This window comes from Ovis canadensis, chromosome X, assembly GCF_042477335.2.
Source record: "Ovis canadensis isolate MfBH-ARS-UI-01 breed Bighorn chromosome X, ARS-UI_OviCan_v2, whole genome shotgun sequence".
NCBI lineage: Eukaryota > Metazoa > Chordata > Mammalia > Artiodactyla > Bovidae > Ovis > Ovis canadensis.
Genome location: NC_091727.1, coordinates 52,031,121 through 52,057,488, shown reverse-complemented (window position 1 = coordinate 52,057,488; position 26,368 = coordinate 52,031,121). Strand labels below are relative to the sequence as shown.

The window sequence follows — 26,368 nt, the reverse complement described above, 5'->3', positions numbered from 1 at the left end:
AAAATATGGGAGACCTCTGTAAGTTAATGGTTACTTGAGAAAGCAGGTTTGCTTGACCATAAAACCAAGCACATTTGCTTAGCAACAAACCATGCAACAGAAGCATGAAACATGCCCTAAACAATACAACAATGGTGGCATGAGACTCACATCCTGCCCAGTGAGCTCAATAAGTTAATGATCCCTAAAAGTGCTTTCTGCACACTTGAAAAACAATTTGTGGACCTAGCTTGACCACACAGGGACAAGAAAACTCCCCTGCTCAACCCGGCGGAGGAACTAATGATGAAAACATGATGTCTACTCAAGAAAGACAAAGAAGTCTTACCCCTTCCCACCTGTCCTTTGATTATAAAATTGTAGCCCACTAAGTGCTCAGGACACAACAGTTCTTGCCCACCTGCTTATAAGCTTCACAAGTATCCTATTCTAATAAATCACTTCTTACCTACCACTTTGCTCTCACCAAATTCTTCTCTGCACTGACATAAAGGACTATTGTATCAGAGCTCTTCAGAGCCCCCTAAAATGACATTGGTTCCAATTCCAGAACTTAGAATATTGTAATCATTTAAAAATCAGGCAGGAGAACAACATCAGTTCAGTTCAGTTCAGTCGCTCAGTCGTGTCCGACTCTTTGTGACCCCATGAATCGCAGAATGCCTGGCCTCCCTGTCCATCAACAACTCCCGGAGTTCACTCAGACTCATGTCCATTGAGTCAGTGATGCCATCCAACCATCTCATCCTCTGTCGTCCCCTTTTCCCCCTGCCCTCAATCCCTCACAACATCAGAGTCTTTACCAATGAGTCTACTCTTCACATGAGGTGGCCAAAGTACTGGAGTTTCAGCTTCAGCATCATTCCCTCCAAAGAAATCCCAGGGCTGATCTCCTTCAGAATGGACTGGTTGGACCTCCTTGCAGTCCAAGGGACTCTCAAGAGTCTTCTTCAACACCACAATTCAAAAGCATCAATTCTTGGGTGCTCAGCCTTCTTCACAGTCCAACTCTCACATCCATACATGACTAATGGAAAAACCATAGCCTTGACTAGACGGACCTTAGTCGGCAAAGTAATGTCTCTGCTTTTGAATATACTATCTAGGTTGGTCATAACTTTTCTTCCAAGGAGTAAGCGTCTTTTATTTGCATGGCTGCAGTCACCATCTGCAGTGATTTTGGAGCCCCCAAAAAACTAAAGTCTGACACTATTTCCACTGTTTCCCCATCTATTCCCCATGAAGTGATGGGACCGGATGACATGATCTTGGTTTTCTGAATGTTGAGCTTTAAGCCAACTTTTTCACTCTCCTCTTTCACTTTCATCAAGAGGCTTTTTAGTTCCTCTTCGCTTTCTGCCATAAGGGAGGTGTCATCTGCATATCTGAGGTTATTGATATTTCTCCCAGCAATCTTGATTCCAGCTTGTGCTTCTTCCAGTCCAGCGTTTCTCATAATGTACTCTGCATATAAGTTAAATAAGCAGGGTGACAATATACAACCTTGACGTACTCCCTTTCCCATTTGGAACCAGTCTGTTGTTCCATGTCCAGTTCTAACTGTTGCTTCCTGACCTGCATATGGGTTTCTCAAGAGGCAGGTCAGGTGGTCTGGTATTCCCATTTCTCTCAGAATTTTCCACAGTTTATTGTGATCCACACAGTCAAAGGCTTTGACATAGGAAATAAAACAGAAATAGAGGTTTTTCTGGAACTCTCTTGCTTTTTCGATGATCCAGTGGATTTTGGCAATTTGATCTCTGGTTCCTTTGCCTTTTCTAAAACCAGCTTGAACATCTGGAAGTTCATGGTTCACATACTGCTGAAGCCTGGCTTAGGGAATTTTGAGCATTCCTTTACTAGCGTGTAAAATGAGTGCAATTGTGTGGTAGTTTGAGCATTCTTTGGCCAAGAGAACACACTGGTCATAGCAAACACCCTCTTCCAACAACACAAGACTCTACACATGGACATCACCAGATGGTCAACACCAAAATCAGATTGATTATATTCTTTGCAGCCAAAGATGGAGAAGCTCTATACAGTCAACAAAAACAAGACCAGGAACTGACTGTGGCTCATATCATGAACTCCTTATTACCAAATTCAGACTTAAATTGAAGAAAGTAGGGTAAACCACTAGATCATTCAGGTATGACCTAAATCAAATCCCTTATGATTATACAGTGAAAGTGAGAAATAGTTTTAAGGGCCTAGATCTGATAGATAGAGTGCCTGATGAACTATGGAATGAGATTCATGACATTGTACAGGAGACAGGGATCAAGACCATCCTCATGGAAAAGAAATGCAAAAAAGCCAAATGGCTGTCTGGGGAAGCCTTACAAATAGGTGTGAAAAGAAGAGAAGCAAAAAGCAAAGGAGGAAAGGAAAGATATAAGCATCTGAATGCAGAGTTCCAAAGAATAGCAAGAAGAGATAAGAAAGCCTTCCTCAGCGATCAGTATAAAGAAATAGAGGAAAAGAATAGAATGGGAAAGACCAGAGATCTCTTCAAGAAAATTAGAGATACCAAGGGAACTTTTTATGCAAAGATGGGGTCGATAAAGGAGAGAAATGGAATGGACCCATCAGAAGCAGAAGATATTAAGAAGAGGTGGCAAGAATACACAGAACTGTACAAAAAAGATCTTCACGACCTGGATAATCACGATGGTGTGATCACTCACCTAGAGCCAGACATCCTGGAATGTGAAGTCAAGTGGGCCTTAGAAAGCATCACTATGAACAAAGCTAGTGGAGGTGATGGAATTCCAGTGGAGCTATTTCAAATCCTGAAAGATGATGCTGTGAAAGTGCTGCATTCAATATGCCAGCAAATTTGGAAAACTCAGCAGTGGCCACAGAACTGGAAAAGGTCCTAGTGTTAATGTGTCCCAATGTCTGTGTATCTCATGTGTATGCACTGATATCCATGTGTTCCAGCGCCTGTATATCCCAGTGTCTGTCTCTTAGTGACTATGCACCAGCATCTATATTCCCAGTGTCTGTCTCAATGACTATATATCCCCAAGTCACTGTATATCAAAGTTTCTATGTGTCTTAAGTTCTGTCTGTATCTGTGTACCACGATGTCTATGTATACCAGTTTCTCTTTATCTCTGTAAATTAATGCATTAGCGTCCATGTGCCCCCAGTGTCTGTGTGTCAGCATGTTGGTTGTATAGCTGAGTTTCAGTGTTTCTTTGTGCTTCAGTCTAGTGTCTATCCCACTCTATGTGCCCTAGTGTTTTTGTACTAGTGTCTGTGTATCTCAATATCTGTGAAAAGACTGTCTGTTTGTCCCAGTGTCAGTATATCCCCAAGTCTGTAAGTTCCAGCGTGTATGTATCCTGCTGCTGCTGCTGCTGCTGCTAAGTCTCTTCACTTGTGTCCGACACTGTGCAACCCCACAGACTCCGCCATCCCTGGGATTCTCCAGGCAAGAACACTGGAGTGGGGTGCCATTTCCTTCTCCAATGCATGAAATGAAAAGTAAAAGTGAAGTCGCTCAGTCGTGTCCAACTCTTTGCGACCCCATGGACTGCAGCCCACCAGGCTCCTCCGTCCATGGGATTTTCCAGGAAAGAGTACTGGAGTGGGGTGCCATAAGTCCCAATTTATTGTAAGTTCTATTATCTGTGTCAGTGTTTGTTTGTCCCAGTGTTTGTATGTTCCAAAGTGATTGTGTGTTCCAGAGTAAGCACGTTGCAGTGTGTCTATGAATTTCAGTGTTTTGTGTGCTTTGTGACTGTATCCCAGTTTCTGCGTGTTTGAGTCTGTGTATCCCATATTTCAGTGACTCTGTCCCTTTGTTAGCATGTTGTAGTCTGTCTGAGTCTCAGTGTTTGTGTGCCTCGTGACTATATCACACTATATGTCCTAGTATTTGTGTTTTCCAGTACCTGTAGGCTTAAGTGTTTGCTACTGTGTATGCCAGTGTCTGTATGTTTTCTGCTGTCTGTATGTCCTAGTTTGGGGGGACCCTGATGTTTATGTATTCCATTGTGTACCACATATCTCTATGTATCAGTGTTTGTGTGTCTCAGTGTCTGTATGTCCCAGTGTTTTTTTTTTCCTCTGTTTATGTACCTTGGTTCCCAGTGTCTTAAGTCCTTCGCATTTCACTAGTGTCCCTAGTGACTGTATCTCCCATTGTCTATACACCCAAGTAGCTGTGTCTAAATGTTTATATATCCCAGTGTCTCTGTACTTTAATGTCTATAAGTCCTTGTTTCTGTCTACTTCTGACTGTGCAACAGTTTGTGTGTCAAAATGAATGTGTGTCACAGTGTATATATAATTCCCAGTACCTATAGTTCACAGCCTCTCTGTACTCTAATGGCTGGGTGTCCCAATATTTGTTTATGTCCTAATGACTGTATGTTCTAGTATCTGTGTGTCTTTATGTTTGTGTATGTTCCAATATCTGTGCACAAAGATAGGAAAACACAGACACTGGACACAGAGGCTCACAAATGCCCTGACAGAGATGCACAGAATTTTTATATGTCCCATCATTTGTGAACTCCAGTGACTATTTGCATGTTGTGTATGTCTCTTAATTTCAGTGTTTGTATACTTCAGTACCAGTAGCCCAGTGTCTGTGTGTCACAACATCTCTTTGATCCAGTTTTGTGGTGGTTCTATGGTGGCTCCATGTCTGTATGTGCCTCAATAACCGTATGTCCCAGGATGTGTCCCAATTTCTGTGTGTTCTGATGTCAGTGTACCCCAGTGTATGTATATTCCAGTGTTTGCTTGTTCCACTGTTTGTGAGGCAAAGTGTCTGTATGGCTTAGTGTTTTTAAGTGTCCTTATGTTTCTGTGCTTCATTATCTATATTCTATTTTTCTGTATTCTAGTCTCAGTATGATCCTGAGTTTCAGTTTTTTCATATTTCAGTCTCTATGCCTCAGTTTCCTTGTGTCCCAGTGGTGCTATGTCCCACTGTGGTGTGTGTGTGTGTGTGTCTGTATGGATGTGTGTGTCCCAGGTTCTATGTATCCTTTTGTTTGTATATCCCAGTGTCTGTGTATACCAGTACCTGTGTGGCAGTGTCTGGTCCCATTGTTTCTGTGTGCCAGCATCCTAGTGTGTTCTGATGACTGTCCTAGTATCTTTGCGTGTTGTGTTAGTATATTTCAGTGTCTCTCTGTGTTTTATTGGTTGGCTATATTTCCCAATGGTTATGTGCCTCTTAATATCTGTATGAGCATGTGTTTGGCTGTGTTTCGGTGTCTACATATTATAGTTTCTCAAGGTTTCTGTGTTTCAATGTCTGTGTGTTCTGGTGTCTGGTTTCCTTTGCATATTGTAGTTCACTATCTGCATATCCTTGGTTCCCTATAATTCTGAGAGTTTCTGTTTCCCGTTCTTTATGCACCTGTCTTATACACTCTATCGGTCTTTTTATTTCAGTGTCTGTATGTTCACCTCTCTGGGTGTCTATGAGTCTCTGACAGTATTCTCCTGCTTCTATCTGTTGTCTCTGTGTGTCCCTGATCTCTGTATGTTAGTATCTGTTTATCCTTATCCTTCAATGTACTTGAGTCTTTGCATATCTTGAACCTTTGCATATCTTGTGCTTTAGTGGTGTATATCTTCCTGTCTCGGTGTGCCCATGGATCTCTGCATATTAGTGTCTGGGCATCAAATGAGCCTTTCTGTTTGAGTGTTGGTGCATCCCCTTTTCTGTTCATCATTGAATTTTTGTGTTCCTGAATCTTTACATGTTCCTGGATCTTTGCATTTTCCTGAGTCTTTATTGTGTCCTTGTGTCTTTGCTCCTCCTTGAATCTGCATGTCCCTGAGTCTTTGCATGTGATCTAAGATCTAGTGTTTGTGCATCACTGTGTCAGGGCATTCATGAGCCTCTGTGTGTTCCAGTATCTGTGTGTTCCTATCTTTCTGCATCCCCAAGTTTTGCATATCCCTGAACTTTCGTGATCCACTGTAAGTGTGTCCTGGAACCTCTGTATTCCTGTTCTGGGTGTCTCTCTCTGAGCCTCTTTGTTCTAGTGTCTGTACTCATGAATCTGCATATGCCTCCTTCCATGTGCCCTTTGTTGGTGAATCCCTGAGTCTGTGCATCTCTGGGGCTTGGCTCTCCATGTCTATGATTTAGCATTTACCCTACTTCTCCATTTACTTTCTCCAACTTTTGCCAATGTTTCTGTATTAGTTTCTTGATATTGCTATGGCTGTGTCTTAAGTTGTTCTGTGCTTCAATACCATTCTTTCTTAGTCCATATGTATTTTTATCTAGATTCTCATGACTGTGTTCTTGTTTCTGTGGGTCTGTTTGTCAGGGTGTTTCTTTGTATTGGTTCCTCTTTTTGTCTTGCTCTGTCCTTGTTTCTGTTTTGATCTGATTCACCATGTCTCTCTATTTGTGTCTAGTGTCTGGATCCATGTCTTTTTATTTTTTACCCACTATCTCTGTGTCCCTGGGTCTGAGTCACTGTCCCTATTCTTTCATTTGTGGCCTTGGTTCCTTTTTTGTGTGTCTCTATTTCTGGGCATCCCCAGGTGTATCTTGATTCAGTGTTTTTGCCCATTTGCTTATGTTCTGTGTGTTTGTTTCTCTATGTCTAGGTTTCTTTATTCCTATCTTGATCCTTCCAGAAGTGTGTCTACATTTCTGTCCCTATGTCTATCCTGTATCTATATGACTGTGTTTGTGGGTTCACAGCCCCATCTACCTGTTCTAAGATTTCTCATTCTGAATTCCTGTATCCCTATCACTGTGTCACAATATCCTCATTATTCTTGGGCTTATCTTGCTTGTCCTTATGTTTGTTACTTGATCTGAAACTTATCTCTTCAATGGTGTTTGTCATGGTTGAGATGTCTGCATTCCCATGTCTTTGTCGTTGGATCTCTAATTGTATAAATCTCTGCTTCTGTCCATTCTTGGTGTGTTCCTCTGCATGTGTGTGTGTCTTTGGGTCTTTATCACCAAGTCTGTATCTGTGTAACATTGAGTCTGTTTCTGTGTCCTTATAGGTTTCAGGTCTTGTGTTTCTGTGTTCTCTTCTCATCCCACATCCCATGTCTGCATGCCATCATATATGTGTGTTTCTACCTCTCTGTCCTTGGTGTGATCTTGGCCAAAAACAAGACTAAGACTGTGGTCTTGGTCAATGTCAAGACCAAGACTAGGGTCTTGACCAATGTCTCCCTGGTTACCTCTGTGTCCCTATGTCTCTGTGTCTGAATCTCTATCTTTTCATTTTGTATGTTGTTATGTCTCAGTGACTTCATATTAGTCACTGTGTGCTTGTTCCTGGGTGACCTCATTTTTGTCTCTCTGCCTCTATCTTTATGACAGAGACAGCACCTCAAAACGGGGATATAGAAGCTCAGTCAGAGAGCATCTGTATCTCTGGGTTTATGTCACACTGGCTTCCTGCCCCATCTTTGTATGTCTACATGCCCCTATGTCTATTCTCTATTTTGAAATCCTTGTATTTCCATATGTCTCTGTCTCTACCCATTCACATCTGTGTCCTCATTGCTGTTTCTGTGTGTGATCTTGTGACTTTGGTTGTGAGTAGTATATGTGTATGTCTACTGCTGCGTCATGGGATCCTTTTTTGTTCATTCATTACTTCATTCAGCAAATATTTGCTAAGCACCTACTAAGTGCTAAAAACTGGGGATACATAGATGATTTAGAAAAGGTCCTTGTTCTCAAGTAGCTCACAGTCTAAGTAAGGGATCCAGACAAGTAAATAGTATTCACACAGTATGTACAAGTAAGTACATAGTATGAAAGGTGAATTTGAATGGAATGGGGGTGGGCTGTGGGAACACAGGGGACCAAACTCAATCTATGGAGGGGTCAGGGAAGACTTCCTAGAGGAAGTGGCAACTAAGACTTGAAGAATGTGTAACATTTACCTGAATGAAGCCAAAGAAGGGAATCCCACATAGAAGGAAAAGAACATGCAAGGGCTGATTGGTGGGTTTGTTAGAGAAACTGTGTTTGTGTGCATGCATAGTTGCTCAGTCATGTCTGAGTCTTTGTGACCCTATGGACTGTAGCCCACCAGGCTCCTCTGCCCATGGGATTCTCCCAGGAGGAATACTGGAGTGGGCTGCCATTTCCTCTTCTAGAGGATCTTCCTGACCCAGGGACTGAATCCACATCTTCTGCATTTTCTGCCTTGGCAGGCAGATTCTTTACCACTGAGTCACTTGGGAAACCCTAGGGGAACTGTAAGAGCTTTAAATAAGCCATGGGAGCCAGAGAAGGTTGTGAGGCGTATTGGTGCCTCAGGTTTTTGTTTTAAGGAAGTCGCTTCTAAGGTTGCTCTGGAGTATGGATTAAAAAGGTTAGAGACTGGAGACAGTAAGGACTGTGAGGAGGCAGGAGTCTCAAAGCCTCTAGTTCCATAGATCTGCACATCTTTGTGTACGTGTTCTGGTGAATGTATCACTTAGTGCCTGTGTTAGTGTGTGTCCCTGTGTGTTTTCATGTCTTCAGGGCTTTGTTCCTGGTCAACCCTGTGCCCTGGCCTCTGAGTCATCAGGTCTCTTGGCTGTGGGGTTCAGGGACCATCACAGGACATAGGCAATGTAGGGTTGGCCCAGAAACCACCGTACATGAGAGCATTTCACCAGCCAGCAGGAAGCTCAGTGGGGAAACAGTCTTGGTGAGTCCTTCAGCAGCTTCTTGCCTATGACCACAGGCACACCTGGGCCCTGGTGCCTCCTCAGATTTGGCCCCATAAGCCCTGCCACCAGCTTGATGTCTGCATGCTGGAACTGTCCTGTGGGAGAGAGATGGAATACCAGTCAGGTCAGTGTCCTGAGTCCCACTGATAGCTCTGAGAGGATCCTAAATCAGGGAACGTTGAAAGAAAAGTAGGAGGGAGGAGAGGCAGCAAAGGCCTGGAGGAGGGAAGAGACTGAGCATTGTGTGATTTGTGGAGGAGTCAGATGGGACAGGAGTGTAGCATGAAAGTAGGGGGCCAAAGTGGATGAGATGGCAACAGATAGGGTACAGTCTGGCTTGAAGGAGATGACAAGTTAGATTAGAGAAGTGAGGAGCATCAAAGGAAGTAAAAATATCTGTTCAATCCACCATCACTGCCCAAAGTTCTTTGGTGGGGGTCTCAGCCTCAGGTTCTGCTAATGTTTCCTGACCTACAGTCTGGCTTCCTGCAATCCTCCTTTATAGCAACATCCAGAGGGATCTTTGTAATACTCAGATCTGACTGTATCTTTCTCCTTTTTCCTTGATGGTTCAGATGGTAAATAATCTGTGTGCAATGCAGAGATGCAGGCTCAGTCCCTGGTCAGGAAGATCACCTGGAGAAGAGAATGGGTACCCACTTCAGTATTCTTGCCTGGAGAATTCTATGGGCAGAGGAGCCAGATGGGCAACAGTCCATGGGGTCTCAGAGTCCAACACAACTGAGCAACTTTCACTTTCACTTTCTCCTGTCTATGCCTTTTCATGACTCCCATTGTCTTTAGGAAAAGTCAAATTCTTCATGCAGGCATTCTAGTCTGACTACTCCAGCTCTATCTCCTCCAATCTCCATTCTTTTCCTCTACACATTTGCTCAGCTTTCCATACTCAGTGTGGGTCTCTCTCCTACAGGAGAACTTTCTTGAGCTCCAAGGCTGGGCAAGGTGCCTCACCCTGGATTCCTCCAGCTCCCTGGACTGCTTTCTGTCTAGCACTGATAACTCACTGGGATCACTATCCATGTTTGGGTCTGTCTTCTTCCTAGACCAGGAGCTCTCCAAGGGCAGAGCTTGGTTCTGATTCTTCTTTGTGGTTTGAGGGTCAAGGTGCTGGGGCTAACTGACTTTTCACTGTGGCAGAGTTTCTCTTGGGGTTCAATCCCTGGGAAGATTCCCTGGAGGAGGAAATGGCAACTCACTCCAGCATTCTTGCTTTGGGAATCCCATGGACAGAGGGGCCTGGTGGGCTATAGTTCACAGGGTCACAAAGAGTTGGACATGACTGAATAGACTTAGGACTCATGCTGGATATCTTGGTGTTATAAATCTTGGTGAATAGTTTATGTCGTGTGTGTCTGGTTATGTATTGGTACATATTATGTATCTTGGGGTGTCAGTGAGTATGCATCTGTCTGTGTATCATGGAATTTGTGTGCATTGGTGTTTTATGTATCTAGAGTAGCAGAGTGTGTGTGCCTGTGTGTGTTAAATTCTTGTGAATTGGGATGAATCTGGGGTTATCAGTGTATGTATGTTGATAAATGTGTCATTGTGTATATCTGGGCATGTATTATGCATCAATATGTGTCTGGATGCATATTTGTATGTTACTATTTGTAGGTGTGGAAAGTGTCAAAATATATGTCCCTGGGTGTGTGTTTTTGTGAGTTTACTGTATGCCCTAGTATGTGTGTGTGTATCTTTGAATGTCTTTGTGTTAGAGTGTATTTGTGTTTTCATGTGTCTGAGTATGTACTTGTGTGTTAGTGAGGTGCACTGTTATGTGTTTGTATTAGTCCACAAATGTCTGGGGGTGTTGACATGTATATTTGGCTGTGGAGTTATATGAGATAGAGTCTTTGGTGCTCTCCCCTGCCTTTGGGTCATCTATGAGTTGTAGCAGTTCCCATGGATGCTCATCCAGTGTGAAGAAGATCTTCTCTTCTGAGTGTGGGATGTGGATCACAAAGTGGGGTCCCATTTATTGCAAGGCAGGAGGCACAACTCTGTAGTTATAGCCTTAGAAGGTATGGGAGATGAAGAGAGGGAAAGAGAGAGGAGGGGAAGATAGGAGGCCATGTTTATTTCCCCAGAGAGACAGTCCAACCCCAGTCCCAGTGCACAAGCTGTCCTATACTCAAATAAGTCAGCAAGGGTGGCTGGCTTATCCAAGGATGAGAAAGTGAAGATGCTTGGCAACATGCCTGCAGAAGATAGGAGGACTGTGTTGATAGGAGACTGATTATTACATTCCTAGTAACTCTGGGCCCCTCTGACCTCTGAGTCACCCCAAATTCCTGAGCTCAGTACTTAAGTTTTTTCTGATATCTAGTCCCTGCCTAGCTCTCCACTCTTCTCTGTATGCTCCAGCCTAACTGAACTGAATATTCTTATGAGTACCTTACCTTATCTTGCTAGTGACCCCATTGTTTCTGTTTCTCCTGCTACTTGGAATGTTCTCCTTCTTTTAATTAGTAATAATCAATTTCTAGTCATTCTTCTAGGTCAGTTCAAATGCTATTTTAAAATTTTATTGATTTATTTTATTTTTGGCTGCACTGGGTCTTTGTTGAAGCACCTGGGGCTCTTCCTTGCTGTGTGTAAGCTTTCTCTAGTTACTGCATGTGGGGGCTACTCTTACTTGTGCTTCACGGGCTTCTCATTGTGATGGCTCCTCTTGCTGCAGAGCATGGGCTCTAGAGCGAGTGAGCTTTAGTAGTTGCAGCATGTGGGCTCTAGAGTGTGGGTTCAGTAGTTGTGACACACAGGCTTAGTTGCCTCTCAGCATGTGGGATCTTCCCAAACCAGGGATTGAACTGGTGTCTCTTGCATTGTTAGGCAGATTCCTATCCACTGTGCCACCAGGGAAGTCCCATGTTAATATTTTAATTTGCATTTTCATTATGACTTAAGAAGTTGAACAATTTGTTCTTTTTTGAGTGCTGGTTTTAGGTCAATTTTCAATTGGATTGTCCTCATTTTTCTTACTGTAGATTTCTGGAACTTTGTTATATATTATTAACATAAATGGAAATGAAAGCTTGGGGGTCTTTGTCAGGGGAGGTCTTTGTTCATCTTTTGCTAGTACCGCAGAACTTTCCTGAGATTTCATGCTGCCTCCATCTCCTCCAAAGATCTCTTCAGAATTGCTGTCCCAATGTGGATTCCCTGCCAATTGTAAAAGAAATAGGAGAAATCCTTCACACTCTGAGGGCAAAGATGTCTCCAGCCCACCAAAAGGCATACCTTCCTTCTGATTAGGAGAATCTTCATTGGCTTCCCAATCTGACCTTGCACATTGCCAAGACTGAGACCTTATGCTCCCCATGGCATCTTAGTTTTTCAAGCTCAGTTATGTTCAAAATTCTTCCTTATAACATTTATGCATGCATTCACTTGATCATTTTTTATTCATTTAAGTGCTGTTTAAGCATCAGGAACATGGTCGTGAAAAAGTCAGTCATGATTTCTGACGTGGTGAAGCTCATATTTTAGTTGGGAAGGCAGGCATGAATGAAATTATAATTACCAATTGTGATCAATGCTATAAGAAAAAAAGAATAGATTGACTGAGAGTTGCAGGTACTCAACATAGTGTGAAGCAGTAGTAAGGGGTAAAAAGAACATCTGAGTTGAGATTTAAGGCATGATCTGGAGCTTGAGTGACAATGGAAGAAATGAGGGTGGTAGGCAGGGGCAGGGCAAAGCAGGTCAGAGCAATTTTCAAGCAAGGGGAACAGCTTGGAAGAGGTCCCCGAGTGTAGGCAGGGGAGAGGTTAGGGCCTATTGGAGGAACAGGAGGCCAGTGTGGCCTGAGTTCAGAGGGTGAGTGGGAGAAGGTGAGGTCAGAGAGGTATGGGGTATAGGGCAGGTCATGCAGGGACTTGTAGCTCAGATGTATAGAACAGTCTTTTGGACTCTGTGGGAGAGGGAGAGGGTGGGATGATTTGGAAGAATGGCATTGAAACATGTATAATATCATATAAGAAACAAATCACCAGTCTAGGTTCGATGCAGGATACAGAATGCTTGGGGCTGTTGCACTGGGATGACCCAGAGGGATGGTATGGGGAGGGAGGTGGGAGGGGGGTTCAGGATTGGGAACACATGTACACCCGCGGCAGATTCATGTTGATGTATGGCAAAACCAATACAATATTGTAAAGTAATTAGCCTCCAATTAAAATAAATAAATTTAAATTTTAAAAAAGCTAAAAAAAATTAAGAGAACTTTGAACTTTATTCTAAAAAGTACGATAAGAAATGATAAGTATGGTAGGAAACCATTGAGGGGAGTTAAGTAGGGAAGAGACATGAAGTGATATATGTTTTTAAACGATCCCTTTGCTGGGGAAGAATGTCCAAGAGAATATCTCAAAAAAAGAAGCAAGAAAACCAGTGATGAGTCTGGAACAGTTTTATAGGTGAAGCACAATGATAGTCTGCCCTAAGATAGTGACAGCTGGGGTAGTGAGAAGTGGGTGCATTTGACAAACAGAGATAACTGTGTCAGGAATTGAAGATGGATGGGATATTGGGAGGGAAGATAGTGAAGGAGAGGGGTATGTCAAGAATGTCATGCCCAAATTTATATCCCTGTGAATTATTGTCACCACCAACTGGTTCTAATCCTGCCCTATAAGGTCACCCAGGAAATGTCACTCCTCTCAGGAAGGTGAATAATGAAGTAGTGAATCATATTCATCATGGGACCAAAGTGTGTAGGTTCAAACCTCTCACTAGTGGTGTGATGTGGTGTCACTTCTCTGTGCTTCAGTTTTCCCATGAGTAAAATCCAGATAATAAGAGGTTTTTGGTGAAGATTAAATGAAGACTACAAGTACAGTATGTAGATCAGTACCTGGGCACAGGAAGAGCTAAAAAATGTAAAAAACTAGAAATAAAACCACCATATGACCCAGCAATCCCACTCCTAGGCATATACCCTGAGGAAACCAAAATTGAAAAAGACACTTGTACCCCAATGTTCATTGCAGCACTATTTACAATAGCTAGAACATGGAAGCAACCTAGATGTCCATTGACAAATGAATGAATAAAGAAGTTGTGCTACATATACACAATGGAATGTTATTTAGGCATAAAAAGGAATGCATTTGAGTCAGTTCTAATGAGGTGGATGAACCTAGAGCCTATTATACAGAGTGAAGTAAGTCAGAAAGAGAAAGATAAATATCATATACTAATGCACATATATGGAATCTAGAAAGATGGTACTGAAGAATTTATCTGCAGGACAGCAACTGAGAAACAGACATAGAGAACAGACTTATGGACATGGGGAGAGGGGAGGAGAGGGTGAGATGTATGGAGAGAGTAACATGGAAACTTACATTACCATATGTAAAATAGATAGGCAATGGGAATTTGCGGTCTGTCTCAGGGAACTCAAACAGGGGCTCTGTATCAACCTAGAGGGGTGGGATGGGGAGGGAGATGGGACAGAGGTTCAAGAGGGAGGGGACATATGTATACCTATGACTGATTCATGTTGAGATTTGACAGAAAACAACAAAATTCTGTAAAGCAATTATCCTTCAATTAAAAATAAAAAATGTAACATTATTTCACAGCCTTTGGAAAATTTAAAGACAACTGTCATCATCTTCCTCATTTTTTATATTTCTCTCATTAAGCAGGGCTGTTTATGGAGCACAAAACAACCAATCAGACCTACCTTGCTTGTGAAGCATAAGCAATTCTCTTGTCCAACAAAGCAAATGTCAAAGCCACAGCTTGGCCAGTTTGATTCTGTGCATTTCCCAGTAGTAACATCTCTTCTCTCCCAGGGCCTCTAATTCTGTGCCTATGTGCTGAAGCCCAGAGAAGTTAAGTATCTTGTTTAAAGTCTCAAAGCAAGCAAGCAAGTGGCTTAAATCATAAAAATCTGCACGGGCTTCTGGTTCTTAGTGCTCTCTAGTCTCTATTCCCTTGTGGCTTGACCTCTTGTTCATAGACACAGGTGGTGCTTTGGGGCTCTGGAAACAGGTCATGCTGATGCCAGAGCCTTCCAGGGGGCAGCAGAGAGGGCAGGGTGGGGTGAAAGGGAGTAGTGAGGGATTCTCCAAGGGCAGAAATGGTCATGGTACTGCTGGGACTTGTGGGACTTGAGACTGTGCTTGGGAGTATGCAAAGCCTCTGGAGGTGGGGGCCTGAGCTTGGCAGGCCTGGAAAGTAATGGGATTTTGGGTTTATTAGGAGTTGGTGTTCTAGATTGGAAAGTGATAAACCTAGGGAAGGTTGGTGAGGTGGGGCACTAGGTTTAAGAGGTGATGGAATTTTAGGGGTCTTAGGTAAGAGGGATCCCAGGTCTAGGATATGGCATCTTGTTTGGGGTCTTAGGAGCAAGAACCCTTGCTGTGGGGTGTGGTGGGTATTTGAGGATCTGATGTGTGGAGAATTCAGGCCGGGGCTGTGACAGGCTTTTTGATTGTGGTATAAGTACCCCAGGTTGTGGGAGTGATGAGGCATCTCATTTAGGTTATAATGGAGCACCAGGTTTGGAATGCAGCAGAGTAGCATGTTTCATAGGGCCAGTTTGGGGAGGGGCTAGAATGCTAGAATTCAGAGGTGGGACTTGTGTCTTGAATTCATGGCTAATACAGTACCAAGGTTCTGATGTAATAGTGTGCTGGACTTCAGGAGCAATAGGGCACCAAAATTTGCAGGCACAAGGACAACAGGTTTTGTCCTAAATTTTGGCTGAGCCAAGGTTCCAGAATCCTGTTATGCTGAAATTTGGGACTTTGGGTATGCAATGGTGTATGGGGTACTAGGGATCTGACCCAGTGGCCTTAACTCCTTGGAACTAGGCATCTTCTTTGTAGAGACAAGAGTAGTTGAGGATAAGTAGAACTTTGGTTTCACAAGCCTTTATTTGGGAGAAACAAAGGGCACTAGGTTGGTTGGGTTGTGCCTGCCCCTAGGCCATGACTAAGGGCATGATAGTGCCTGGTCCATCTGTGTAGAAGTCTGTTTCCTGGCTTTCTCACTGGCTTCTTTGGGCTGTGCCATGACCAGTAAAGTCAGAGGTGTGACAAAATTTTGTTAAAGGGGCAGATTGAGGACATTGGCAGCCAGCATGTGGTGAGTGCTGGCATCACAAGTGTGGAAGCATGCCTCCAGTAGCTCTCTAATGGTAATGTAGGCCCAAAGGCAGCATATGAAGTGGGCTACACTGGGGGCTGGCTCCTCTGGGAAACCAAAGACCTTTTGGCTGCTGATGGCAGCCACTTCACTGTGGCAGGCCATAGAAGCTGACCCTTGGGGCCATGGGCTTCCAGGTGGATGTGTAGTTCCTTCTTGCCTGGCTGCACTTGGCCTACCACTACAGGCCCTGAACCACCAAAGTAGTTGGGGAAAAGGGCCCAAGGAGAGGCCCTAGTCAAGCCACCCAGGTAGTCCAGATGCACATCTGCCAGCAGAGACTGGAAATCTCTTCATAGAGGCCTTCTGGCTGTAGGGGCTGCACTGGTGTCTTCATATATGTACCAGGCTGCTCCTCAGTTCTCTAGGGACAAACAACACAGCAGTGGAAAGTCAGCATCATTCCCAAAGGCCAAGCTGAAAAGGGCCACTTTGTTGCCCAGTGCCTGATGGATGTTAGAGAGGATCACACTGGAAGTTGTCACTCCAGTTGTGGGCTCCCCATCTGTCAGGAAGATGAAGAGAGGGATCCTCCCCAACAATGGGGATCCTCCAAAGCTCCTGGTTGCTTTGCTTTAGCATTGAAGCAGCTGCCAGCAGAGCCATGTTGATGTCAGTCTCTAATTGTAGAGCAGACTGTGAGACCACTTTTTCTAGTAATTTCTACCTCCATTCCAGACACACTGAGCACCTTGTCAACCTCCCAGGCTCAGTCACATCTCCTTATCTTTGCTCAGACTGTTTCAGCTGCTTATCCTTCCCAATTCCCCACTCCCACACAAACTCCCTGAGATCTGACAGTGGGTCCCACATGTCCTTGGCTTTTATCACTCCCTCTCTCAGATTGCTTTGCCTGTCTCCTGGGGGGATGTCTCATTCTTTAGTCAGATTGGCAGCTCCTCAAGGATAGCATCCCCACATCTATGCTACAGAGGAAGAAGGGGCTGCATGGTCAGGAGGTGGTAGGAGGGGGATTCTTCAGTAGCTGGCTGAGAGAGGATTAATCAAAAGCCAAAATCAGGGCAGAAGCTTACTCAAAATACTTAGAAATAAATATCTAGATTATTGATAAAATATAAAACGAAAGTTTTAGCAAATTATTTTGAGTATATGCTTTAAGGAGGAGGAAACTCAGCCCCAAAGAGGAATGTGCCCTAAAATACATGGAGAATTAGCTGTGCTCTTTCTGTTAGGCAAAGAAGCACAGAAGGATGAAGGAAGATATTTGTGTAAAATTTAAAAGTGATATTTCAGACATAATGAGAGGTAAAGTCGATGGGTGAATGATGGGAGAATTTCCCATGTCACCAGAGTCTGCCAATTTGGGTAGTAGGTCTAACACTTACAACCAGCATCTTCCATATGGCCCAGGTAGTCCTTAGCACTGTGGACATACTGGACGGTGGCCTGGATGGAGCCTCCAGCTTTCTAGACACTAACTGTGTAAGAAAAGGAGATGATGTTGAAGTAGTCACTGGCCCACAGGTTACCAAGGATAACATTCTTTGCCTTTTTAGTCTGTAGGATATAGATGAAATAAAGGAGATGGACCAAGACTCGAGGTCTGCATGTAAGAATTAAAGATTTTAAAATTTAAAAAATAAAAAACTAAAAATTAAAAAAAAAATTGTATTTGAAGAAAAAAAAAATAAAGATCTTTTCAAGGCTCAAAAAAAAAAAAAAAAAGACTGAAAGGCACTTTCTATACAAAGTACTGAGGTCTAAGTGTTGTACGGTTTTAACATTTTCTGATTCTAGCACTCTGTAAATCTAGAAGTCCTAAGACCTAAGTCAAAATGCTCTATAGGCTCTAATGGCTCAAAGCCTAGAACTGCACTGTCCAATGGTAACTGCTAGCCACATGTAGTTATTTAAATGTAAACATATGTTGCTGTTGTTCAGTCACTTAGTAATGTCAGACTCTTTGCGACCCCATGGACTGCAGCATGCCAGGCTTCCCTGTCCATCACCATTTCCCTGAGATTGCTCAAACTTATGTCCATTGAGTCGGTGATGCCATCCAACCATCTTGTCCTCTGTCATCCCCTTCTCCTTTTGCTCTCAGTCTCTCCCAGAATCAGGGTCTTTTCTAATGAGTTGGCTCTTCGCATCAGGTGGCCAAAGTATTGGAGCTTCAGCACCAGTTTTCAAGTGAATATTCAGGGTTAATTTCCCTTAGGATTGACTGGTTTGATCTCTTTGCAGTCCAAGGGACTCTCAAGAGTCTTCTCCAACACCACAGTTCAAAAGCATCAATTCTTCTCTGCCTTCTTTATGGTCCAACTCTCACATCCACACATGACTACTGGAAAAACCATAGCTTTGACTAGACTGATATTTGTCAGCATTTAACTAATGTTTACCTTTGCAGTATATTTAACTGATGAAATGTACATTAACTAAAATTGAACAAAAAGTCAAAATTCTGTTTCTTCACTTTCAGTAGCCACATTTCAAGGGTTCAATAACTACATGTAGACAGCAGCTACTGCATTGGACAGTAAATTAGTACATCTAAAAGTACATACTTTTAGAACATTTCCATCATCAAAAAATTTCTGCTGGACTGTGGTGGTCTAGAAGGTTCAAGCTCTGTGCTTTCAGAGCACTAGGATTCATGTGTTCCTATGGTTTCTGAACCCCATGACCCAGAATTCGATGATTCCAGGGCTGCCCTAAAGTTTAAGAGTGTTGGATCCCCTGGAGAAGGGAATGACTATCCACTCCATTATTCTTGCCTGGAGAATTCCATGGATAGAGAGGCCTGGTGGGCTACAGTGGTTGCAGAAAGTCAGACACGACTGACGACTAACACGTCAATGATTTTGCATGCTTTGGTTGCAGTTCTCTGTAATCTGTTCTTCTACCTTACCATCTGTTTCTTCCAGGCTGGTCTTCTCACCAGCCCCCAGATAACCTAGATTCCATTTCATCTCCACAATTTTGCTCTCTATTTATTTGTATCTTCACAGTTACTTCAGTTGCTCTTTCTCTGGGCAGCCCTTCCTTGATTGCCTACTCTGATCCCTGCCTTTCACACCCAGACATTCTCTGTCCCAAACTATTTGCTGATTATCTTATGTGGAATATTTTCATCCTCCATACATATATTGTGTCCTCTGAGGCCAGGGCTTAGAACGCTATTTCCCCTTGGCTCCCTTCTCCATGATGTATTTAGTATAGGGCTAGACTCAAGGAATATAGTATGTAGGTTCTAGTATTAGGTTCCATTTATAGGATACTTGCTATGGTCCTGGCACTGTAGTTTAGATGCATGAGCTCATTTTATCTTTACAGCAACACAATGAACAAGGTGCAAACAGTATCTTCATTTTACAAGTGATGACACTGAGGCTCAGAGAGTGAAGTGGCTAGTCATTGATGGACCAAGGACTCAAATGTGTATTTTGGAGGTGTTAAATCCAGTGATTTAAAGCATAATCTTTTATATAGGTGTGGATTCTAGAAACCACACGAAGAACATTTGTGGCTTCCCTTTTCTCTCTACATCTTAAACTGATAGAAGATGCCTTGAATGCTCCGTCACAAGTTTTCCTGCCATAAGATGGGATAGGTCACACATTCTGGGATCAGAAGCTGAGCATCTTATTCTTATTTCCATTGAGAGGACTGACACATAAAGGATGGATTTTCCTAAGAATCTTCTATCCAGGGACAGATTATATTTTTAGAAGTATGTTGCTTAATCTCCTACTATTTGGAGATTTTCCAGCTGTCTTTCTGTTGCTGATTTCCAGTTTTATTCCATTTAGTCTGAGAGCATACTTTGTATGGTTTGTATTATTTTAAATTTGTTAAAGTGTATTTTATGACCCACAATGTAGACTATTTTGGCAAATGTTCTATGTGAGCTTAGGGCAAATGTGTATTGTTGGATGAATCATTGTATAGATGTCAGTTAGATCCAATTAATTGATGGTGCTATTCAGTTCAGCAGTGTCCTTATGTGTTTTCTGTCTGCTGGATATGTCCATTTCTAATATAAAGAAATTGAAGTCTCCAACTATATTAATGAGTTTTCTATTTCTTCTTGCAGTTCTATTAATTTTTGCCACATATGTTTTGACACTGTAATTTCAATTGGATACACAGTAAGGATTATTATGTCTTCTTGGAGACTCAATCTGTTTCCATAATATAATGCACTTCTTAATCTTAACAATTGTCTTGCTCTGAAGTGTACTTGGTCTGAAATTAATATAGCTGTTCAGCTTTCTTAGGGTTAGTGTTAGCATAGCATATGGTTCTATCCCGTTATTTTTAATCTATCTGTGTCTTTATATTTAAAATGGGCTTCTATAGAAGAGGGAGAGGGTAGGATGATTTGGGAGAATGGCATTGAAACATGTATAATATCATATATGAAATGAATCACCAGGCCAGGTTCGATGCATGATACTGGATGCTTGAGGGTGGTGCACTGGGACGACCCAGAGGGATGGTATGGGGAGGGAGGAGGGAGGGGGGTTCAGGATGGGGAACACGTGTATACCTGTGGCGGATTCATGTTGATGTATGGCAAAACCAATACAATATTGTAAAGTAATTAACCTCCAATTAAAATAAATGAATTTATATTAAAAAATTAAAAAACAAAATGGGCTTCTAGAAAACATATAGTTGGTTCTTTTGTTTTCTTTTAATTGACACTGACAGCTTCTATCTTTTAACTGGTATAATTAGACAAGTCATCATTAAAATGATTACTGTTATAGCTAGATTAATATTTGCTATATTTTAAAATTGCTTTCTCTTCATTTTCCTTTTTTGCTTTGTCTCCTATTCTTTTTTCTGACTTTGATTTTAATTGAGTGTTTTATATGGTCCTGTTTTCTCTCATTTCTTAGCATATCCATTATGTTAAGAAAATTTATTAGTGGTTGCCCTAGAGTTTAAAATATGCCTTTACAGTTAATCCAAGTCTACATTCAAATAACATTTTATGACTTCATGCATAGTTCACGTACCTTGTGACAGAGTAGTCCAATTCCTTTCTCCTGTCCCTTATAGCACTGCTGTCATTAATTTCACTTATCAATAAGCTATAATCACTGAATACATAGTTGCTCTAATTATTCTGAGTAAATTGTTATCTGTTAGATCAATTAGTTTAAAAATAAAATATATTATTTTATCTTTATTTATTATTTCTCTAACAATCTTCCTTTCTTTACATAGATCCAAGTATCTGAGCCATCTCATTTCCCTTCTCTCTGAAGAACTTCTTTTAACTTTTAGCTGTGCAAGACAGGTCTACTGGTGACAATTATCTCAATATTGGTTTGGCTGATAAAGTCTTTATTTTTCATTTTGGAAAGGCAATTTTGTTGTCAAATTGGGTGGTTTTCTCTTTCGACACTTTAAACATTTCACTGTACTCTCTTTTATCTTGCATGGTTTCTCAAGAGAAATTCAATGTAATTCTTATCCTTGTTCCTCTGTAAGAAAGATTTTATTTTCTGTGGGCTTTTTCAGGATTTTCTCTTTGTCTTTGATTTTCTGCATATGCCTCCATGCACATCTTTTAGTATTTATCCTGCTTAGTGTGCTGTGAGCTTCCAGGACCTCTGATTTGATAGATGTCATTTGTTATTTGGAAAATCTGTGCCTGTTATTCCTTCAAATATTTCTTCTGCAACTTTCTTTCTTCTCCTTATGGTATTCCCATTAAACATGTTACACTTTTGTACAAGTACATAGTTCTTGGATATTCTGTTGGTTTTCTTTTTTTTTTTTTTAATTCTCTCTTCTCTTTGCTTTTCGGTTTGGGAAGTTCTATTCTCATATCTTCAAGTTCACTGATTCTTTCTTTGGCCATGTTCAGTCCTCTGATGAGCCATAAAAAGCATTTTTCATTATCGCTACAGTGTTTTATATTTCTAGCATTCTTATAAATTTTCTTAGAGTATACCTCTCTGGTTAAATTTCCCATCTGTTCTTAAATGTTGTCCACTTTTCCCATTAGAATCCTAAGCATATTAGTCATACTTGGCTCCATGTTTATGGTGGTCCTAATTGATAAGGAAACAAGACACTAAGGTAGGCCTAGGTCTATAAGGTCAAAGGGTGATGGGATGGCAGTGAGTCCGGTCTCAGGGAACCACTGTTCGAGCACTCTGCTTTCTGAGCTTTCTAAATCAAAAGCTACAAAAGACCCCCAGGGTCCCTGTTACCTGCTTCATCTTGGTACCACACATAGAGCCACTCATGTCAAAAACAAACTCCACATTTTTACCAACAGGTGGAAGGCCTCTGGGTGCAAACCATAAATAAAATAGCCATTGTAAATCTGAGGAAAATGGAAATGAAATCAACAAAGACTGTGAAAGGGTCTAAATCAAGTCCTCTCCTATTTTGCTACATAAAACTCTATGCTTTTCCTTCCTAGGCCTTACCACTGTTGCCATTAAACAGGCATTTGTGGGATTGCTTGCTCAATATCCATCTCCTCCACCGGAACTATGTATCTCTGCTGATCAGACTGCCAGCCCAGGGCCTGCCCCTGAGTGTGGAGAGAATGAGACTGGCTTGAGGCCAAAGGCTCCAAGGATCAGGATCTCTATAATATGTGAGTTCCTGTCTGTGAGAGCTGGGCTTGCACAGTCTTGAGGGCCCCTAGGGACAGTTTGCCTGGGCTCCAGGAACTGTAAGTACTGTTTCAACCTCTCTCTGTAGAGTGAGTCTGAGGCCCAGCTCCATTGCTGCCAGGGGCTGGGAGTTTGCAGGGCCTCCCTCTCCTCCTTCAGCCTGCTTTCTGCTGTTGCTGGGCAGAGCAGGGAGGGGAGGAGGGAGCAGAGCCTGAGTGAGCAGTTTGTTCAGAAGGGATTGGTTAGACCAGGTGCAGATGCCTTGGGCTATCAGGTCTGCGATTGGCTGCTGACCCCCTTCCCCCACTCCATCTCTCTTTCTGCAGAGCCTGGCGCCTGGGACAGCTGGGGGAAAGGGAGAGGGAAGTTGGGAGGGCCCCCAGGACCAGTGGCAGCTCAGCCTAAGGAAGTATAGGCTTGCAGAGGGTCTGTGCTGCCCAGAAGCCTGCAGCAGGCTCTGCCCCAGGATAACCAGCTTATTCTCCTCTCAGACATTCAGGCATTCTCTGATCACAAAGCTGGACACACTATCTCCTCCCCTCTTGGAGGGCGGGAGCTGGGAGTGGAGAGAAGGAAGGAAGGTGGGAGGACATCTTGCTCTTCTCCTCCATGCCAGCCTTTTGATTAATTCACAAGCACAAGTTTAGGCTCTGTCTGCACTTTTCCCTTGCACACTACAGCAGTCCCCCAAGGCCTGAGTCAAACATCCTGCAACTGCCCAACCAACAGGCAAAGGCCTGAGTCAAACATCCTGCAACTGCCCAAGCAACAGGCAGAGTCCAGCTCTCTTTCCATGTTCTTCCCATACCTGTGCGGGTGAGAGCTTCTGGGAAAATCACATCCCTACCTCTCCATGCACCCAGGTTCACTGGTGGTGCCACACCTCACATCTTATAAACCAGCGGCATTACCTCTCACGCTCCCTTCAGCTATCATGCCACACTGTTCTCAGGAACCGTCTCCCTTCCCTCCACAGGAGAACAGTAAGGGCACCAGGCCATGTCCCTTGGACTGCCCACTCCACTCTTGCACAAGGTCCACATGCCTATATGCCTCATCCCTCTACTGAAAGACAAAACAATCCTTCCCTGACCCCATGCATGCCCAGCCTCCAGGACCTCTTCCACCAGCCAGACTCCTACTCTCCAACCCCACCCATGCACCCGACTGGGTCTTCTTTAGAATTTAAACATGTTGCTGTCTTTTCCATCCACTAAGACCGCCTCCATTCATCCCGACCCCACCCAAACTTCAAACCAGCTCCTTTCTTCCCGGTAGCATGCCAAGGTAACCAACTCACAGCTGTAATGGTCTTCTCACCTCCAGTTTACTCCGCTGCCTACTGGAGCCTAGCTCCCACCCTCACCACTGATCCTTCTCTCACCAAAGGCAGCAATGACTAGTTGGTTTGAAAACTCACTGGGTGTACCTCAGTTCTCCTCAGACTGCACCTCTCTGATGCTGCTCACAATTGACAATCACTTCTGGTCCTTAGAAGAATCTTGTCCCCTGGGATTCAGAGATGACGAAAGCTCCTTATTCTCCTACAGGCTCTCAGGCCCATGGGGTTCAGTCTCTTTCTTCAGCTCCATGTTCTCCTCGTGTTCCATAAGCAGTGTTGCCTAATATTTGTCAGTCGTGGCATGCAAAGAAAATGATTACATTTGTGTAGCACGATGGGGGAAGTGGTGGGCATTGAGAACCCTGAACAGCCCAATGTCAGTTGGTGGGGCTGGATACCCCAAGGGTTGTGGAGGTCAATAGCTGCTAGACTGGGAAGCTCTGCTTTAGCAACTGCCATCCTAGATCTGCTCTTCTGACTCTAGACGTTCTGCTTGGGTCACCTCTCTAGCTCTCTTGGATTCAACCCATGAATCTCCATTGCTGACCCCACAAGTCCTTCTCCAGTCCAATGCTCTTCACTCGTCCCCCTCCACAAATTCATACCCACTCACCACTGGACCCATTCCCTTGGATGGCTGAAGCCTCTCAACATAAACTTTATATTCCTTATCAAGCCCCTGCAGCACGCATGGCCCTCAGGCTCACCTCTGAACATATCTTGAGCCTCAAATCAACGCTTCAGGAGCGCCAGTCGTCTTGTAGTTCCCTTCACAACCCTGGATTTTTCCAACCTCCATTCTTTGTATCATGCAACCCTCAGTTTACTAGATTGCCTTTGCCTCTGAGAGCGTGCTTCCCAACCTGGCACATGTCTTTGAATTCTTTAAGGCCACAGTACGTCTTTACTTCCTCCAGGGAGCACTCTCTGACCTCCTCACCCCTCACAATGGCTTCCATCCATCATACTTAAGCTGTCATTGACAAAGCACTTCTCATCTTGTGTCATTCTTGCATGTCTCTATTTCACCTGGAGAGTGAATAAGACCTGTGTGTGATTCACTTCAGGGTTCCCAACACAGGCAGTAGAGGCCATAACGGATTAGCTGTTCATGGAGTGAGGGTGTTGGGCTTTGAAAGGCAGGCATGCTCAAATAAAATGGTAGGTAGGTGGATTGAAGGGTTCTTGTTTTGGGGATGCAGGAATCAGAGCACACACTGGATGGGAGTATCAGTTCCATTCAGCCACTCAGTCATGTCCGACTCTTTGCGACCCCATGGACTGCAATGTGCCAGGCTTACCTCTCCAACACCAACTCCTAGAGCTTGCTCAAACTCATGTCTGTCAAGTCAGTGATGCCATTCAACCATCTCATCCTCTGTCATCCCCTTCTCCTCCTGCCTTCAATCTTTCCCAGCATCAGGGTATTTTACAATGAGTCAGTTCTTCACATCAGGTGGCCAAAGTATTGGAGCTTCAGCACGAATATTATTCAGGACTGATTTCCTTTATGATTGACTGATTTGATGTCCTTGCAGTTGAAGGGACTCTCAAGGGTTTTCTCCAACACCACAGTTCAAAAGCATCGATTCTTCAGCACTCAGCTTTCTTTATGGTCCAACTCTCACACCCATACATGACTACTGGAAAAACCATAGCTTTGACTAGACGGACCTTTGTTGGCAAAGTAATATCTCTGCTTTTTAATATGCCATTTAGGTTGGTGATACCTTTTCTTCCAAGAAGCAAGTGTCTTTTACTTTCATGGCTGCAGTCACCATCTGCAGTGATTTTGGAGGCCAAGAAAATAAGTCTGTCAGGGTTTCCATTGTTTCCCCATCTATTTGCCATGAAATGATGGGACTGGATTCCATGATCTTAGTTTTCTGAATGTTGAGTTTTAAGCCAGCTTTTTCACTCTCCTCCTTCACTTTCATCAAGAGGCTCTTTAGTTCCTCTTCACTTTCTGCCATAAGGGTGGTGTCATCTGTGTATCTGAGGTTATTGATATTTCTCCTGGCAATCTTGATTCCAGCTTGTGCTTCATCCAGCCCGGCATTTCACATGATGTACTCTGTATATAAGTAAGGGAAACAGGGTGACAATGTACAGCCTTTGCATACTCCTTTCCCCATTTGGAACCAGTCTGTTGTTCCATGTATAGTTGTAACTGTTGCTCCTTGACCTGCTTTCAGATTTCTCAGGAGGCAGCTAAGGCAGTCTCGTATTCCCATCTCTTTAAGGATTTTTCACAGTTTGTTGTGATCCACACAGTCAAAGGTTTTGGAGGAGTCAGTAAAGCAAAAGTAGACGTTTTTCTGGAGGTCCCTTGCTTCTTCTATGATCCAGGGGATGTTGGTAATTTGATCTCCGGTTCCTCTGCCTTTTCTAAAGGCAGATTTACATATGGAAGTTTGAACACCTTTCCAGCTTGAACATTTGGAAGTTCTCGGTTCACATGCTGTTGAAGCCTCGCTTGGAGAATTTTGAGTGTTATATTGCTAGCGTGTGAGATGAGTGCAATTGTGCGGTAGTTTGCGCATTCTTTGGC

The 26,368-nt window shown here is 43.1% G+C and overlaps 1 protein-coding gene across 1 annotated transcript in view; it reads right to left on the bottom strand.

The window, feature by feature from the left end:
- Positions 1 to 8,565: 8,565 nt before the first annotated feature.
- ITIH6 (inter-alpha-trypsin inhibitor heavy chain family member 6) overlaps positions 8,566 to 26,368 on the bottom strand; it is a 32,516-nt gene continuing 14,713 nt past the window's right edge. The window contains 16 exon segments of the mRNA XM_070291183.1: positions 8,566 to 8,777; positions 9,708 to 9,786; positions 10,577 to 10,679; positions 10,865 to 10,906; positions 11,778 to 11,868; positions 14,060 to 14,132; positions 14,665 to 14,845; positions 14,847 to 14,934; positions 14,937 to 15,021; positions 15,023 to 15,306; positions 15,309 to 15,971; positions 15,974 to 16,421; positions 16,423 to 16,487; positions 17,214 to 17,385; positions 22,062 to 22,177; positions 25,471 to 25,481. Coding sequence (XP_070147284.1) covers positions 8,566 to 8,777; positions 9,708 to 9,786; positions 10,577 to 10,679; positions 10,865 to 10,906; positions 11,778 to 11,868; positions 14,060 to 14,132; positions 14,665 to 14,845; positions 14,847 to 14,934; positions 14,937 to 15,021; positions 15,023 to 15,306; positions 15,309 to 15,971; positions 15,974 to 16,421; positions 16,423 to 16,487; positions 17,214 to 17,385; positions 22,062 to 22,177; positions 25,471 to 25,481 — 2,713 coding nt within the window.